At 39.3% G+C, this 17,260-nt stretch overlaps 1 protein-coding gene across 4 annotated transcripts in view; it reads right to left on the minus strand.

Moving 5' to 3' along the window:
• Positions 1-812: 812 nt before the first annotated feature.
• The window catches only part of PCDH19 (protocadherin 19), a 118,096-nt gene continuing 101,648 nt past the window's right edge, over positions 813-17,260 (minus strand). For all 4 annotated transcript variants that reach the window (XM_019019784.3, XM_004064490.3, XM_004064489.4 and 1 more), the window contains one exon: positions 813-6,031. In XM_019019784.3, coding sequence (XP_018875329.1) covers positions 5,433-6,031 — 599 coding nt within the window. In that variant the 3' untranslated portion in view covers positions 813-5,432. The remainder of the gene's footprint in view (positions 6,032-17,260) is intronic.

The following is a 17,260-nucleotide window of genomic DNA, read 5'->3' on the forward strand; positions in this document are numbered from 1 at the left end:
ATGCAATCTCAATTTAATACAGGTGGATAGAGATAACAGGAAGATGGAGATTCAGGGAGACACTAGATTTCCTTGAGATCATTTTTAATTGTCCGGAGAGAATAGGTCATGCTAAAGCAATTTAGCCTTTAACCACTAACGGCACTATTTGGAAATGTTCTGCCATGCTCCTGTTTTTCCTCTACTCTGACTTTTTTTCTGCCTGTCGCAGGCAGAATGAATACTTACAGACCAAGTGCTAAGTCCCAGAGAATAATGGCTTGGATAAAGAAAGCTTGTCAGGGCTTTCTCCGCAGCCTTCTTCTGTGCGAAGTCAGAGCCTCTCCTGTTGCTTCACTTTCAAACCTGAAGGCATCAAAGGGGCAGCCAGGTCATCTTTGTTTTAAACTCTCTTTTCCCCTGCTGTCAGCCTCTACTATTTCTCACCTTTTTTAAAATTAATTCTTCAGAGAAGTCTCACTGTGAAGTTGCCCTGACATGATTTATTTTAAAGAATGGCTTTAGCGCTCTTGTTTAAAGTACCATCCAGGAAAGTCTTTACCATTCCAGATATGTATGGGTCTTCCTCCTCAGGCAACGGTATTCACTGGGGTAGGAAGGAGAGGAGGTGCTCAGGAAATAGCTGGAACCTGCTGGAGGAAGAGGCCCCCCTTAGTTGGAGGTCGTGAATGCTGTGAAATGGAAAAGGCAAAAGGATCCCTTGGGGTCTGAACATCAATGACTCCGCTAAGGACTGGTGACCTCTTAGGTCTAAGAGTCGCTTCCCGCGAGCCAACAAACACTCTCTGAAACACATTCCACCAAACACTCAATACTTTTTCCATAATAGCCTTTAATACTAAAATGCATTAAATTTTTGAAGCAGAGAAAACACATTTAAAGGGGGAAACAGAGAACCACCAGATAAAAGGAAACAATGTGGCAGATAACACCATTTGAAACATAACTGTAATAATTTAATAAAGCTGCTTTATCATCTTCATAAAATAGACAGTGGTGATTCTTTTTTGTCTTTTTTCTTTTTACAATGATTCAATCACTGTGAAAATGTACATAACATACAGATCAGCATATACAACAATGTCATCTTCATATAATCAGCAACAGAGACTGCTTAATGAGACATACTGTACTTGCATCCCTCTAAATTTCCACCCTGGTTTGACAGGTAAACAGTAATAGTGTCATCAGGCTCATTCCCCTCACTAGAGGAGCGAAGGCGTAAGCCTTTTGCAACTAATACCTTAGCATTCAAATAGCACAACGAGGTATTTGTTGCTGATTTCTAGCTCGAGCTAGTCTGGCTCTTGGTCATTAAAGTCTGTATCCTAGCCTTCCTCAGCTGAACGCCAGCCAGTGCCAGTAAAAATCTACTTAACCAGTGCTGTAATGGTGTTAGCTGGTTTGTTTGCTAAGGTTGACAGCAACTTTCAGTTAGTAACAAGGTCATCTTGAATTGCCAACACAGCTGGAGCAACAGTCAGCATCATCAGTTTTCCCTAATGACCTACAATGCTTTCCAATCAAGATCAGGTGTTTGTGGGTTATTCTTTACCAAGAGCGCCTTCCAATCTATATATCAGACAAGGTGGTAAATTTTCTTTGTTTCACAAAAGCAATATGATTCCTATTTGAAATTAATTCACTTTTGCACAACAAGTGACCCACAAGCCAATTCCAGCGGCACAAGAAAACAAAGAGAGCTGCAACAACTTCATTAGGACAATGTGTTTTGCTCTGGAATATTTCATTATCAATATAAAGCCACCCGGTCCCAGCCCCACCCCCACACATCCCCTTTGAATATTACTTTGTTACATACTTAAACTAAAGAACAACATCTCAATACACTTCAGTGTCAGCAGATACAATTTGACTCATGAAATGACATCCTTAAATGTAATTTTACCAAGAAGGCAAACACTAGGACTGTATACAATGGATTTCTTAAGCTCATTTATGCCAGTTTTTCAAAGTCAATAAGGGTCTTATTACCCGGGGTAAAGAGCCAAGTGGACCAAACTTGTCAGAATGCTTTGGGGGAACATTCAACATCAAAATGATCCCCAGAAAGTGGATTGGAATTCCAGCCAGAACTGCTATTATGTACAATAATAATCCTTTTCCACTCTGGATGCCCAATCGAGCTATCCCCTTCACCCTGCCTCTCCCTAAACTGCCCTTTGTCCTTGCTGCTTCAAGTGGACCACTTTGTTTTGTTTTTAATATGATAGGGCTACAGGGAAAAGTCAGCTAAACTCCCTTCATAAAATCAGTCAGTCATATGCTGAAGTAACACTATCAAGATGATACTCTTGAGTGGTTCCAATTTTCAGAGATCTAAATTGTATTTTTTAAAAATATTTCTGATTAGAGATCAGTGGATCACTAAGTGAACAATTTTGTCTAAATGAACACCTTAGGTGCAATTTTGGATGAAGAAGTATACCTGTCTGGGGAATTGCCAAAGCAGTTATCATTAAAGCATGTGACACTTCAACACCAACTCCTCCTTAAAAGGGACATCAGAATAAATGGAATAGAACTCCCTAGGACTTAGGAACCGAAATCACTCCCTTGAGTTTATGTGTGCAACATGTTTAGAGAACAAAAGGGAGAATATTTGGCCCTGTGAACCTTGTAGCTTTTCACCAGACATGCCAAAAAGAAGGTGGGGTGGGGCGGGGGGGACATGAGCCAAAGGGAAATTTAGGATCCTTGCTCAGAATGCCTATTTGCAGGTACAGCCTGCCTACAAAACCAGTTTACAAAGCCTTCCTAGTATGCACTTGTGCTTCTGAGAGGACTCATACATCAGACAATTGTGGGGAAAAATATTTCCTTAATGAGAGGAATTCTCTGAACATGCTCAGTGAGGTTTGGAAGCCAAAAAAATCTGACTGCCCACTGAGAACAAAGTATTTGGATAGGGAAGAAGGATGGATCTATAGCTTGAAGATGAATTATGAAAAGAAATGAAGAAAACCCAAGAGAAAAGCAAAATCAATGCCAATGCCACTCCAACCATTTAAAACTTGGCTGGTAAGAGGCATGGCAGCCAGTGGCCTCTCTGGCTCAACAGCCACGTGACAATTAATGTTCCCACTTTCCACAATCTTTTCTGCTCCCTGGTTCCCACTGAGCATAGCAAGAAATACACCTGTAGAAAACTGTGAAGTCTGACTTCAAAGTGACCTTGAAATGGTAGCTAATAACATAATATCAGGATGGATCAGGGTGAGAAACAGTCTAAATTCTATAGGCAGCCATCATAACTTAAAGGGGAAATTTTTAAAAAATTTTTAATGTGTTAATCAAATAGTCACTTGCAAAGAGAAATAAATACTTAATTCAAAATGAAATAAATCAGAGGGAAAAAACTGTATGAGAGGCAATGAAATGAGGAAAAATGAAGATGTTATGGTAACTCATCCTTAATTGTGTCAGCTTCAGAGGGAAATTTGCAGCCACACCAATATTTTGCATGAGGTAGTATTCAGCACTGAATAAGAAATAAAGATGGATTTGTAGCTTCATTATAAGTTCTTTTTCAGAAATGTTCTCCCCTACCTAACCCCATCCCTACTGCCTTACCCACTCCCTCCCTCAAAACCCTTCTCCCTCCCGTAAAAGAAAATATTCCTAGTAATGCGTAAAGCTAGGAACTCAAGCAAAAATAAGTAAAACATTCAAAAGAGCTGACTTATCTACCTAAACTTAAGAAAATAAATCCTCTTTTGCATTCTAGTGCTCTAACCTCTAGGCCTTCTCTCTGTGTACTCCTGAATTTCAAAAAATGAAACAAATGAAAACAGAACCATAAAACTTGTTTCTCTGGAAACAAGTCTCTTAAGACCAAGGCAGAACAAAGGTGACATATTTCTTTAGTTTATTTTTAAATAATGAACTCTTAGGCTGCAAAAATACTATGTTGGCTAGTGAATATTAATAGACAAAAGATAAATGGGGGAGTTAGAGGAATGTTAAAACAGAAAAAAAGGATCTACAGTGTGTTAATTTAAAAAGGGTGTATTCCTAGCCTACAGCAAAAAGAGTTGGCTAAATCTAAGGGATTTTTATTTTAGTATTTTCTTGTTCACATTTTTAATCAAAAAACTATTAGTCATAAAAAGATGAGTTCAAGTGTCTGAGTGTCTCCGTTTAGAAGGCACAGTAATTGGATTAGCGATGCTGTTACCTGTTACCTGTCTTTTCCAAAATGTACACTTTGTACTGCTTACTCTATCCCTACGTATATAAGCCTAAGAAACAGAGCAACATGGAGTTCTCAATCCCAGCCCATGACGTGCTTTGCAGTCTAATTCTAATCATGATTGGGAAACACTGAATCAGGAAGTGTGTGTCTGAAGAGATGCTAATTTAGATCTTAAAATAGATTCAGTCATCTTCAATTTTAGATGATTGGAGAGAGGGAATTTCTAAGCCTGGAAACATAACTTCAGGAGCAACTTTCCTGTTCAGGGCCTGAAAATTTAAAAGATGGATGTCATAAAACTTTCAGCACAGTATTTCTGACAACTGCAAATTAGATAGCAGCCTATCCAAAAATGACTTTCTGCAATGATCTATCATGGACCTGGGCAGACCACTGAAAGGCAGGAAAAATACTTTGCAAAGTGGTGAGCAATCACTACATGAGTTAAAAAACGTGAGTATTCGCCAAGTACTCAATCTATATGCATGGTGTTGCTCATTCATTTGCTGTCTCAGTTGTTTGCACTTTGTTTTTGTCTGTAGTTTTATTATTTTTTTAAGAAAAAGAAAACACCAACTTTTAAAAGCCTTTTGCCATCACCACACACATAGCAATTTGCAATATCAAATACAACAATAGCACAGCTAGCAAAAGGGTTTTTAAAGCAGGGGTGTCCACAGCAAAGTAGCGGCATTGGGAAGTACTCGAGCTTCAGAAACAACCTTTTGGGGGCTCAATTTCACATCACTGAATCAATGAATAGTACACAATAAATGACCATTAACTTGTCTACACTACAAAAAACAGTGGCGAGCTTATTAAAGGTGTCCAGAGCTTTTTTTTTTCACTTTTTGCTTTTTTAAATGTAATCCTCCACAAACAATGGTAATTTATATTATAATTTTGACATAGAAAAATATATAAATTCAAACACTTAATACATAATACTTTTCACAACTGAATTTGTCTCTGTTTCCCCAACATCAAGGCCCCATGAACAACTCAAGCCAAAGCTAATTTGCTCCAACTGAACACCCCTGCTGCCTGTTGAAACAAGGGACTGTCACAGAATGATAATCACCTATAAACAACACATTTAGGAAAAGCTCTGAAATATAGCCACTCAAGAACCAACCATTGGTGAGCAATTAAAACAAGAAGCTCCTGCTTCTTCACTAGCCAGCGTGGTTTCTTTCTCTTCTTCCTGGAGACTGGTTTAGAGAACGATATCCTTCAGACGCTTCACACCAGGGGACTCTTTGTTGCGACCTTCCTTCAGAATGGGGCTGACCTCATGCATGACTTTCTCGCTATCAGCTCCACGGGGCTCAGCTTCAGAGGGACGAGTAGGGCCATTGTTGACATTGTTGACATACTGCTCCAGATCACGGGCCGGGGGAGCCAGGGCAATGGTGTAAGACACGGAAGGCTTGGTGGGCAGAGAGCTCTTGAGGTGGAGGGGGGAGGTGACAGGGCTAATCGCCTCACAGCCATTGCCTGCCTCCCGGATAACGCTGTTGACCTTCGGGCTGCAGATGGTCACATCGACAGTCCTCTTGCCTTTCAGGGTAGGCCTCTCCTCAGCCGGGTGGTCGCTGACATCTTTCCCAAAGGTTGCGAAAGTCCGTTTGGTGGGGCCGCAGTCGTCATAAGCCTCAACATCAGCAGCAGTAGCTTCAATAGACAGCGCGATGATGTTCCTCACATGCTCAGGGGACTTGGAACGGATGGGCATGGGGTTCCGGGGCATCCAGCACCTGTCAGAGTGGCCAAGAATCCGGCATTCTTCCCGGCAATGAAATCCTTCATTCTGATCTGTTTGGAAAAAAGAAAATATCAATTTCATCAGCTTTTCCCAGGATTCACTGTTACTCCCCAGTGTTCTGGTTTCTTAGATATCCACAGGCCCTTGTGGGAAATGGCACTTTTAGGTAGTCCTTTATTGCCTTTTGGGACAAGTGTGAAGAATTGGATTTTTTTAAAAGGCTAAAGATCTCCCTCTATGTATATCCTTTTTAAGGTTCCCACTACTGACAAAACAAAAAACCTAAAGGGAAACACGTTATGATGAAAATACGTATATATTCTAAAGTTCATCTAGAGTGTCAAGGTGCTGAGAGTCAGCATTTTAATCAACAACTCCTGCTAAAAATCACCTGTGTTTGAAACTGGATTCAGCAGATGAGGGAGTGGAGGCAGGGAAGGTAATCCAACAGTCAGTATATTTAAGAAGCCTCGGCCATATTTTTGAACAACAGCACTGCCAAACACCCTTCCACCCTACCCATCACTGATACACAGTGCTTAATTTAAGTTTAGATTGATATCCTACTCTCTGTGAAAGCCCAATCAAACCCCTTCTTTTTGACCACCAGTCCCACCAGCCAATCTCCTCACTATGCCACTTCCATGACTTGATTTCCCATCAGAAGGAATAAACTGAGATCCCTTCTATCCAGCTGACCCATAAGCTTCAATTGGCCCTACGCAAACATCAGTGACATGTTGGTCATTGTTGATTAGACCCAACTAGCCATCCCTCCTTATCTTTCTTATCTGCAGTTTTGTTAGAGAAATATTTCTTAAAGAAATCTTTCATGGATTATTTTAACTCCATCCTGGAAGATCTCAGCAGTTACAATTCATAATTATTGGGCAGACATAGATTTATCTTTCCAGGTCAGGTTCACTAAGGGTTAAAGCTTCAATCTGGCTCTCAGAGAGGCTTACTGCACAGGCTTTACCAAGGCGTGGACCCAGGGTTAACTTCTGCCTGTTACTGGAAAACTGTTAATCTCAATGTTTGTTTTATAGCCCTAGTTTTCCAGATCTATTTATATTTATGTTACATTCTTACAAGAGGATGACCTAATGAAAATTTTCATCACATTGCGCAATGCATCAAAATATGAGCAGCTTAACATTTACAGAAAATACATATATATATATATATACACATATGTATATAGAATATATATATTTATGTTGTGACTTATTTTGCAGGGGGAAGATGTCTGCAATTCAGTCTTACTTGGCATCAGTCTATATATAACACATCTTCCTTGTATACTTGTATTTCTATATTTTTGGTGTTTTTTGTTTGCTTCTTCATTGTTTTTAAAGAGTAAATGGCATAGCAAAGCAAGGTACTGCTATGCCTCATTCATCAAAGGTTCTTTGGTGAAGGGGCACAAGGCAGAGGGCTCAAGGAATAATGGTTGAATTGGCTGTACACTTCATTGTTTGGAGGAAAGACATTAGAAGCCTGTTAAATATCAAGGACCTAATCCAAGCTAAATCCAGATTTCAACACAATTCTGGGCATGGCCCTTGACCTCATTTAAGCTACTTAAAAGCAAACTAAAGACAAGACCTCTTCAGTGTACCTGGACATAATTTGCCAATTTATCTTTAAGATGAACACTTTCATCCCCCTTTCAGTGCTGGGCAATGAAACACTCAGAATTTTGTACAGTGGAACCAAATAACAAATGAACAACATCACGAACAGGGAAAGTGCCTTCCACCTAGTTAGGACAATGTTTCTGCAAACTCCAGCTCAGTTCGACATCAGGCTGCATGGCCACTTCTGCAAATTGAAAGGTCTGTCAAGGCCCTTTCTCTGCCCCTTCCCTGCAAACTCTCTGTGTTGCCATCTGATACCCTGTTATCATTCAACATGCATGTACCTGGGAGGCAGAAAATATGAAAGTAAGGGAAGCATTTTGGGATATACTTGAGAGCACTTTGTGTAGACTAAACAGTATGAGTGGAAGAGTTAGTTGATCTACTTTTAATCAGTTTCCTCCAAATATAGTGCTTTCCACAGGAGGTCCCAAGATCCCTTCAGTAGAACAGAAGTCACATCTTTAGGGTTTCCCAATAAGCTGTTTTTGCCTCTTCATCTTTTCCAAGGCCTATCTGGTAACTTTCCAAATAATACCTCTAAAAAATTAGTGAGAGTGTTTCAGGGTAGAGAGAGTAAGCAGGTGCAGATGGGGGAAAAGTTCAATAAATTATTTCCATTTCTACAAATCAGAGTAAAAATCCCTGGAAGTCAGCAAAAAAATGTCCAGAAGGCTATAAGATCTCTGTCCTTTTTGTCCCTACCTGAAAGGCATAAAAGCATAAAGACCTAACCCTTGAGCCCTGAAACCATGGACATATGACCAACTAAGAAAAGAAAATCCCAGCCAAGATTAAGACTGATATTTCAGGCCACTTGCTCACACTTCTAGAGCAGAGCAGTAGTGAAGTACAATTGAGTAGAATCTGCCCAATGTCTTCAACACGAAGCTCTTATTTCTTTGAGTTTTTTAATATGAAGTGACTGTCCTCTAATTGTGAGATTTAGTTTTTTTCAACACCATTCAATAGGAGAATACCACCCATGTGTCACCCTGAATCCAAGCACAATGCTCCTTCCCTATACTAGGCTGCCTCAAATGAACAGCATGAGGAGACTTGGATCCCCAGAATACAGGGAGGGAGAATAGAGAGCCCAGAGACAGACACCTCCAAGATCTTATAAATCTTGGAAGACCAGAGCAGGGAATTCAATCTTCTCTGAGGTTTCTCTGTATAGATAGTACTTGCCTTCAGCTGACCCACTGTCTAAATGAAACAATCACTGTTGGGAAAAGAGAAACGGAGACTAACTCAGGACACACCCAACAATGCCATCAGTCTAAGCCTCCCCACCAAGCTCACTGAGCCTACCTCAGCTCCATATGAGCTGGAATCATATGCAGTTTTCTCAGATTACTTATGTAAACTTATTATATGCACTGCCCTTCCTCACGCAAGTGAAGACTTGAATCTAAGAGACTCTTTTACTCACAGTGTCTCATCCTTGGCTTGGATCTGATACCTATATTTTTTTTAAGTCCTTACCAAGGGCACTGAGTTACTGTTTCTTATTTTTGTGTTTCAGATATTTTGTGATATTTTTGTCTATACAGTTACAATGAAGTCTAACTTAGCTTAAATATGTTTATAGCCACTTTATATATGAAATAAAAATTGTTAATATAGACAGGCAGGAAGAACATCTCTGCCCAGCACAGGGTAATTTACATTCATAAATATACTGCAGATGAATTACCTTTCAAAAATCAAAATTTCAGTTTAGTAAAGAAATTGTGTATTAAATGTGAGAAAGTCACAATACAAAGCCCCTTAAAAATAGCAATGAAGACAGACCAGATGTAAAAAAATAAAAATTAAAAAGACTACTTCTGTAATTGTATAGGACTTGTAAAGATTATGTGCCAGTCCTCATGTAGTATAGTGGCTGGGAATGGAGCTATGAGACTAGAGAAGAACCATTTTGTAGCATCACAAACTGTCAAGGTGCTGGCTCCAGCTTATATAGAGAGATGGGCTCACAATTCACTAATTTCCTGCTGAGATTCTTCTTATGAACCTATCTGTCACCTGATACTTTGCTACATTTTTATCTGAAAGTTCTGACCTGAACCTAGGCAAAGCAAAATGTGGCATTCTAAAATCCACATATAGTTGTGGAAATTCATGTATAGATGAATGAAGGCAGGTGTCTTTAATTTAAACATACTCATGATGAGGGTTGACTGATGAATTTGTAAATTGGTTTTCCCTGCTTCTGAAGTTGTCCCTAGGATTTGCAAAAGAAGAAGAACAGAGTGCATAAATTTGGAAGAGGAACACAAATCTTGAGACCAGAGAACTCCTTAGTTCAAAACAAATCTGATTATTTTAGACCATAAAAAATACAGAAAAAAGTGAAAGTTTCTTCAATCTACATAGCAGTAAGTATTTGGTGGTCACAACTTGTCATCAGGAAACTTGGTGAGAGAATTCCAAAACCCCTGGCCAAAAAAAAAAAAAAAAAAATTTAAAGCATCAGTCTTGCGAGGGTACAAGAGGCAAAAGAGGCAGTAAGGCAGTAATGACTAAGTCATGATACATTAAGGAAGTAATTCAAACAGAAAAAGACCAGAATATGCTATTTTGTGCAGATAATAGCAAAACTTTATGCAGCAATTACTACTCTCCTCAGGACATGAAACTGCCATCTCCTCAGATGTGGGCAAACAATGTACTTCCACACTAGGAAGAGCCTACCCATGGTCCCCACCAAAGTAATAAAAGAAAATGATGAAAACATCATTTCAGGCTTTGCTAAAACTTTCCAAGTCCTGGTGGAATAGAAGAGCTAAGAGGCTCTGCTGGGTTTGTATAGATATCCAGTCACAATGGATGTGTTCGATAATGCTGGCAGTTCTTTACTGTGATTCAGAGTTTGGGTGTATTAACTCAAAGATCCTAATGATCACAGACAAAAATCCAGCACTAAAATAGTTCAAGGTTACAGTTACAAGAGCAATATGTTTCCTCTTCAGAAATAATCTGCAATCAATGAATCAGAAAGAAAAAAGTTAAAGTGAGTTCCAGTTCCTGAGAGCTCAAGTAGTTGGCTACTTCTAAGTGGCAGCAGTAATAGAACCAACAAGCAAGTGATGTGTATATCAGACAAGCTTCCTGAATTGTACTCTTATACATCTACTTAGTTTATTCTGCATCACCTCATGAACAAGACAATCTGTAACCAAAGCAGGGCCATTTTTTGTGAGATATAATGGAAGAGATTATGGCAATGATTATGAAGAAGTTTAGCGCTGTTAAAATTGGTCACATGTGCCTAATCGAGGAAACATAATTGTTGAGAAGTACACCACCCACCCTTGACCTATCTAACTCCTACTCTATGAAGCAGAGATAACTAATTGCCTGCCAAATATCTTTATCTGTTTTTGTTAAATAGAAACAAAGCCCCATTTCTGTTAGGAATGGCAATGTGCTCAGCTAAAAGAAACTACATTTCACAGGCTCCCTTGCAGACATGTAACATAAGATTGGACCAACATTATAAAGCAAGATGTTAAGAAAATTCCTTAAAAGGGGAGAGCTGACTTAGGTAAGAGACTATTTTGTCTTTATTCCTTCCTGCTTTGTCTTGTCTGGAATGGAGACGTAATGACTGGTGCTGCAACATCCGTCTGACTACCATGAGGCAACCCTGAAGATAGAAGCCATGTGCCTGTGGGTGGCAGAATAGAAAGATATAAGGACCTTGGGTTATTAAACATACTGTAGAGCTACCCTCACCAAACTTGAACTTATTTAATAAGAAGAAAAATAAATATCTCTTATTTAAGGCATTGATTTATTTTCTTTAGTAGGAGAGGGGCATCTTTATTACTAGCGGTTAAACACAATTCATGATTAATACATTATCCCTGAAGTCTCCATTTAAATTTCACTTCCCCAGGGAGTCCTTCTGTGATCCTTTAGACTAAGGTAGATCTCACAGCACTTCCCTTTTATAACATTCATCGCACACGTAATTACCGTTGACCCTTGAACAACATGGGTTTGAAACTGCATGGGTCCACTTACATGTAGGTTTTTAAAAATAAATATGGTCAGCCCTCTGTATCTGCAGGTTCTGCATCTGCCACAAAATGTGAATAGAAAATACAACATCTGTGGGATGCAAAACCCTCAGATTTGTAGGGTCACCTTTTCATTTATCCACAGGTTCCACCAGATTCCCCAGGGCAAACTGCAGGACTTGAGCATGCACAGATTTTCGTATCCTCAGGAGTCCTGGAACCAATCCTCCGTGGATGCCAAGAGACAACTGTACTTGTTTCATGTCTATATTTTCTGCTACCTTTTAAGCTCTGGATGAGCAAAGATTACATCTATCTCAACCTAGCAAAGCGTCCAGCACAGAGCTGTCAATTAAACTGTCAATAACAGTTTAATTTAATTGAATGAAAAATGCACAGAAAGAAGGAAGAATATTGGTCAACGCCCCAGATACTGTCCCACCCCACATACTGTGCAACTCCTAAAAGTGGAAATAACTATTTTATCATAAACACTACAGAAACCTACAAAGTAAACTATGTAGCTTTGTCAGAGGCGTAAAGTAAATTTAGAACTTGAGAAACATTAAGTGTCCTCTTAGCCTCTGTGTGGTTTCCTGCACACTATATACAGGTGTTAGAGAGATCTAGTACCCTCTAACATCCCGTTGAAAATACATTTGCCATAGACCTGCAAGTTTTCTATACTAACAATAGTTAATAGTGCTCTCTCCTGCACTATTATCAATCCCATCTCTGTAACTTAACAAGGCAAGTAAAGCAGCAACGGGCTCAATGGAAAAGAAAGGAAGGAAATGGAAGAAGGAAGGAAGGAAGGAAAAAAGGAAGGAAGGAAGGAAAAAAAGGAAGGAAGGAAAAAAGGAAGGAAGGAAGGAAAAAAGGAAGGAAGGAAGGAAAATATTACCAAGGCTTTAGGCATTTTATTTTGGTTTTGATATGTTTGATATCTTGAGGATTGAGCTTATTTGGGTGTTTAGATATCATATGGAAAATATCTGTTATGTATCTAGCAAAAATTCAATATGAGCATAATGACAACTTCCTAGAGCCCTCCCAGGCTGTAATGTTGCAGGGGGTTTACAGTCGTATTCTAAAGTAAAATTTTAGCAAAAAAAAGATGGAATTCCATCTGTAAAACATTCAAGGGAACACCAGTGAAGGCTGAGATATCTGTAGACACTCATGAACCAATGATACCAAGCTATCCTGTAGTCACTCTATGTGACAAGAAGCACATCACAAATTACACTACAAACAACTACTTGTCTCTTTCTCACTCCCTTCTTCCCTTTTTTTCAGCAATTTTCTCCACTTTTGGTTGCTCCCTAAAACTTTCTTTTTGTTCTCCTGTTCCCTAGCCTCCTCCTTGTTAGCAGCCCTCCCCTACAACACTATGGAATGACAGACAGACATCAGGCAGAAGGGAAAGGATGCCAGCACTGATTGGCATTCAAAACACCTATGTGGTGTTACCTGACAGATGCCAAAGAAGTGCTATCCAAGAACCAGCCCTTGTAGCATGGAGAAAAATTTCCACATTTTTCATTCATCTGGATACATGCATTAAAAAATGCCTGTTAAAATAAGATGATCCAGCATCCACCCTATAGTACTGCAGCTGATACACTCTTGAAAGCACCACCTCCTGGCTGGAGGCCAACCAACACAAAGCCAGTGCACTAAACAAAAATACAGCCAAGGACCCTCACAGAGTCCACTTCACTCTCCTGCTACCTCCACTGGAGCAGGTGCCGATATCCACGGCTGAAAGACCTGAAGACAGATCATGTCACAGGACTCTGCAGACACTCCCCAGTACCAGCCCATAGCCCAGTAGCTCCACTGGGTGGCTACACCCAGAAGAGAAATAACAATCACTGCAGTTTGGCTCTCAGGAATCCCCATCCCTAGGGGAAGGGGGAGAACACCACATCAAGGGAGCACCCCATGGGACAAAATAATATGAACAGCAGCCCTTGAGTCCTAGATCTTCCCTCTGACACAGTCTACACAAATGAGAAGGAAGCAGAAAAAGTATTCTGGTAATATAACGAAACGGCCGGGCGCGGTGGCTCACGCCTGTAATCCCAGCACTTTGGGAGGCCGAGGCGGGCGGATCACGAGGTCAGGAGATCGAGACCATCCTGGCTAACATGGTGAAACCCTGTCTCTACTAAAAATACAAAAAATTAGCCGGGCGTGGTGGCGGGCGCCTGTAGTCCCAGCTACTCGGGAGGCTGAGGCAGGAGAATGGCGTGAACCCGGGAGGCGGAGCTTGCAGTGAGCTGAGATTGCGCCACTGCACTCCAGCCTGGGCGACAGAGCCAGACTCCGTCTCAAAAAAAAAAAAAATATATATATATATAAAACAAAACAAGGTTCTTTAACACCCCCAAAAGATTACACTAGCTCACTAGCAATGGATCCAAACCAAGGAGAAATTTCTGAATTGCCAGAAAAAAATTCAGAAGGTCAATTACTAAGCTAATCAAAGCGGCTCCAGAAAAAGGTGAAGTCCAACTTAAAGAAATCAAAACCATGACACAAGATATGAAAGGAAAAGTCTTCAGTGAAATAGATAGCATAAACAAAAAACAATCACAACTTCTGGAAATCAAGGACACACTTAGAGAAATGCAAAATGCACTGGAAATTCTCAGCAATAGAATTGAACAATAGAAGAAAGAACTTCAGAGCTCAAAGACAAGGATTTTGAATTAACCCAATCTGTCAAAGAAAAAGAAAAAGAATTTTTAAAAATGAACAAAACCTCCAAGAAGTTTGGGACTATGTTAAGCATCCAAACCAAAGAATAATGGGTGTTCCCAAGGAAGAAGAGAAATCTAAAAGGTTGGAAAACACATTTGAGGGAATAATCGAGGAAAACTTCCCCAGCCTTGCTAGAGATCTAGACATCCAAATACAAGGAGCTCAAAGAACACCTGGGAAATTCACTGCAAAAAGATCATCACCTAGGCACATAGTCATCAGGTTATCTGAAATCAAGACGAAGAAAAGAATCTTAAGAGCTGTCAGTCAAAAGCATCAGGTAACCTATAAAGGAAAACCTATCAGAATAATAGCAGATTTCTCAGCAGAAACCCTACAAGCTAGAAGGGATTGGGGCCCTATTTTTAGCCTCCTTAAATGAAACAATTATCAGCCAAGAATTTTGTATCCAGTGAAACTAAGCTTAATAAATGAAGGAAAGATACAGTCTTTTCCAGACAAATGCTGACAGAATTTGCCACTACCAAGCCAGCACTATATGAACTGCTAAAAAGAGCTCTAAATCTTGAAACAAGTCCTTGAAATACATGAAAATAGAACCTCCTTAAAGCATAAATCTCACAGGAACTATACAACAATAACACAATGAAAAAAAGGTATTCAGGCAATAATTTGCACAGTGAATAGAATAGCACCTCACATCTCAATACTAATGTTGAATGTAAATGGCCTAAATGCTGCACTTAAAAGATACAGAATGGCAGAATGAATGAGTTCACCAACCACGTTTCTGCTGTCTTCAGGAGATTCAACTAACACATAGGAACTCACATAAACTTAAGGTAAAGGGGTTAGAAAAAGATATTCCATGCAAATGGACACCAAAAGCGAGCAGGAATAGCTATTCTTATATCAGACAAATTTTAAAGCAACAGCAGTTAAAAAAGACAAAAAAGGACATTACATAACGATAAAAGGACTAGTCCAATAGGAAAATATCACAATCCTAAATATATATGCACTTAATGCTGGAGCTCCCAAATTTATAAAATAATTACTACTAGACCTAAGAAATAAGATAGATGGCAACACAATAATAGTGGGGGACTTTAATAGTCCACTGACAGCACTAGACAGGTCATCAAGACAGAAAGCCAACAAAGAAACAATGGACTTAAACTATAACCTACAGCAAATGGACTTAACAGGTATTTACAGAACATTATACCCAACAACTGCAGAACATACATTCTATTCACCAGCACATGGAACATTCTCCAAGAGAGACCATATGATAGGCCACAAAACAAGTCTCAGTAAATTTAAGAAAATCGAAATGATATCAAGTACTCTCAGACCACAGTGGAAAAACTGGAAATCAACTCTAAAAGGAGCCTTCAAAACCATGCAAATACATGGAAGTTAAATAACCTGCTTCTGAATTATCATTGGGTCAACAATGAAACCAAGATGGAAACTGAAAAATTCTTTGAACTGAATGATAATAGTGACACAACCTATCCAAACCTCTGGGATACAGCAAAAGCGGTGCTAAGAGGAAAGTTCATAGCATTAAATGCCTACATTAAAAAGTCTGAAAAGGCAAAAATAGACAATCTAAGGTCACACCTCATGAAACTGGAGAAACAAGAACAATCCAAATGCAAACCAAGCACAAGAAAAGAAATAACCAAGATCAGAGCAGAACTAAATGAAATTGAAACAAAAGAAATAATACAAAAGATAAATGAAACAAAAACCTGGTTCTTTGAAAAAAATGAATAAAAATGATCAACCAAGATTAACCAAGAAAAGAAGAGAGAAGATCCAAATAAGCTCAATCAGAAACAAAATGGGATATATTACTACTGATACCACAGAGAAACAGAAGATTATTCAAGGCTACTATGAACACCTTTATGTGCATAAACTAGAAAACCTAGAGGAAATGGATAAATTCCTGGAAATATACAACTCTCCTAGATTAAACCAGGAAGATATAGAAACTCGTAACAGACCAATAATGAGCAGTGAGATTGAAATGGTAATAAAACAATTGTCAATAAGAGTCAGACAGAGTCATAGCTGAATTTCATCAGATATTCAAAGAAGAATTGGTACCAATCCTATTAACACTATTCCACAGGACAGAGAAAGAGGGAATCCTCCCTAAATCATTCTATGAAGCCAGTGTCATCCTAATACCAAAACCAGGGAAGGACATAACAAAAAAAGAAAGCTACAGACCAATATCCCTGATGAACACAGATACAAAAATCCTCAACAAAATACTAGCTGACCGAATCCAACAGCATATCAAAAAGATCATCCACCATGATCAAGTGGGTTTCATACCAGGGATGCAGGGATGGTTTAACATATGCAAGTCAATAAATGTGACACATCACACAAAATTTAAAACAAAAATCACATGATCATCTCAATGGATTAAGACAAAGCACTTGACAAAATCCAGTATCCCTTTATGATTAAAACCCTCAGCAAAATCAGCACAGAAGGGACATACCTCAAGGTAACAAGAGCTGTCTATGTCAAACCCACAGCCAACATTATACTGAATGGGGAAAAGTTGAAAGCATTCCCCCTGAGAACTGAAACAAGACAAGGATGCCCACTTTCACCACTTCTATTCAACAAATTACTGGAAGTCCTAGCCAAAGCAATCCAACAAGAGAAAGAAATAAAGGGCATCTAAATTGGTAAAGAGAAGTCAAACTGTCACTGTTTGCTGATGATACGATCATATATCTAGAAAACCCTAACGAGTCATCCAAAAAGCTCCTAGATCTGGTAAATGAATTCAGCAAAGTTTCAGGATACAAAATCAATGTACACAAATCAGTAGCACAGCTATACA

Source organism: Gorilla gorilla, chromosome X (assembly GCF_029281585.2).
Source record: "Gorilla gorilla gorilla isolate KB3781 chromosome X, NHGRI_mGorGor1-v2.1_pri, whole genome shotgun sequence".
NCBI classification, from domain to species: domain Eukaryota; kingdom Metazoa; phylum Chordata; class Mammalia; order Primates; family Hominidae; genus Gorilla; species Gorilla gorilla.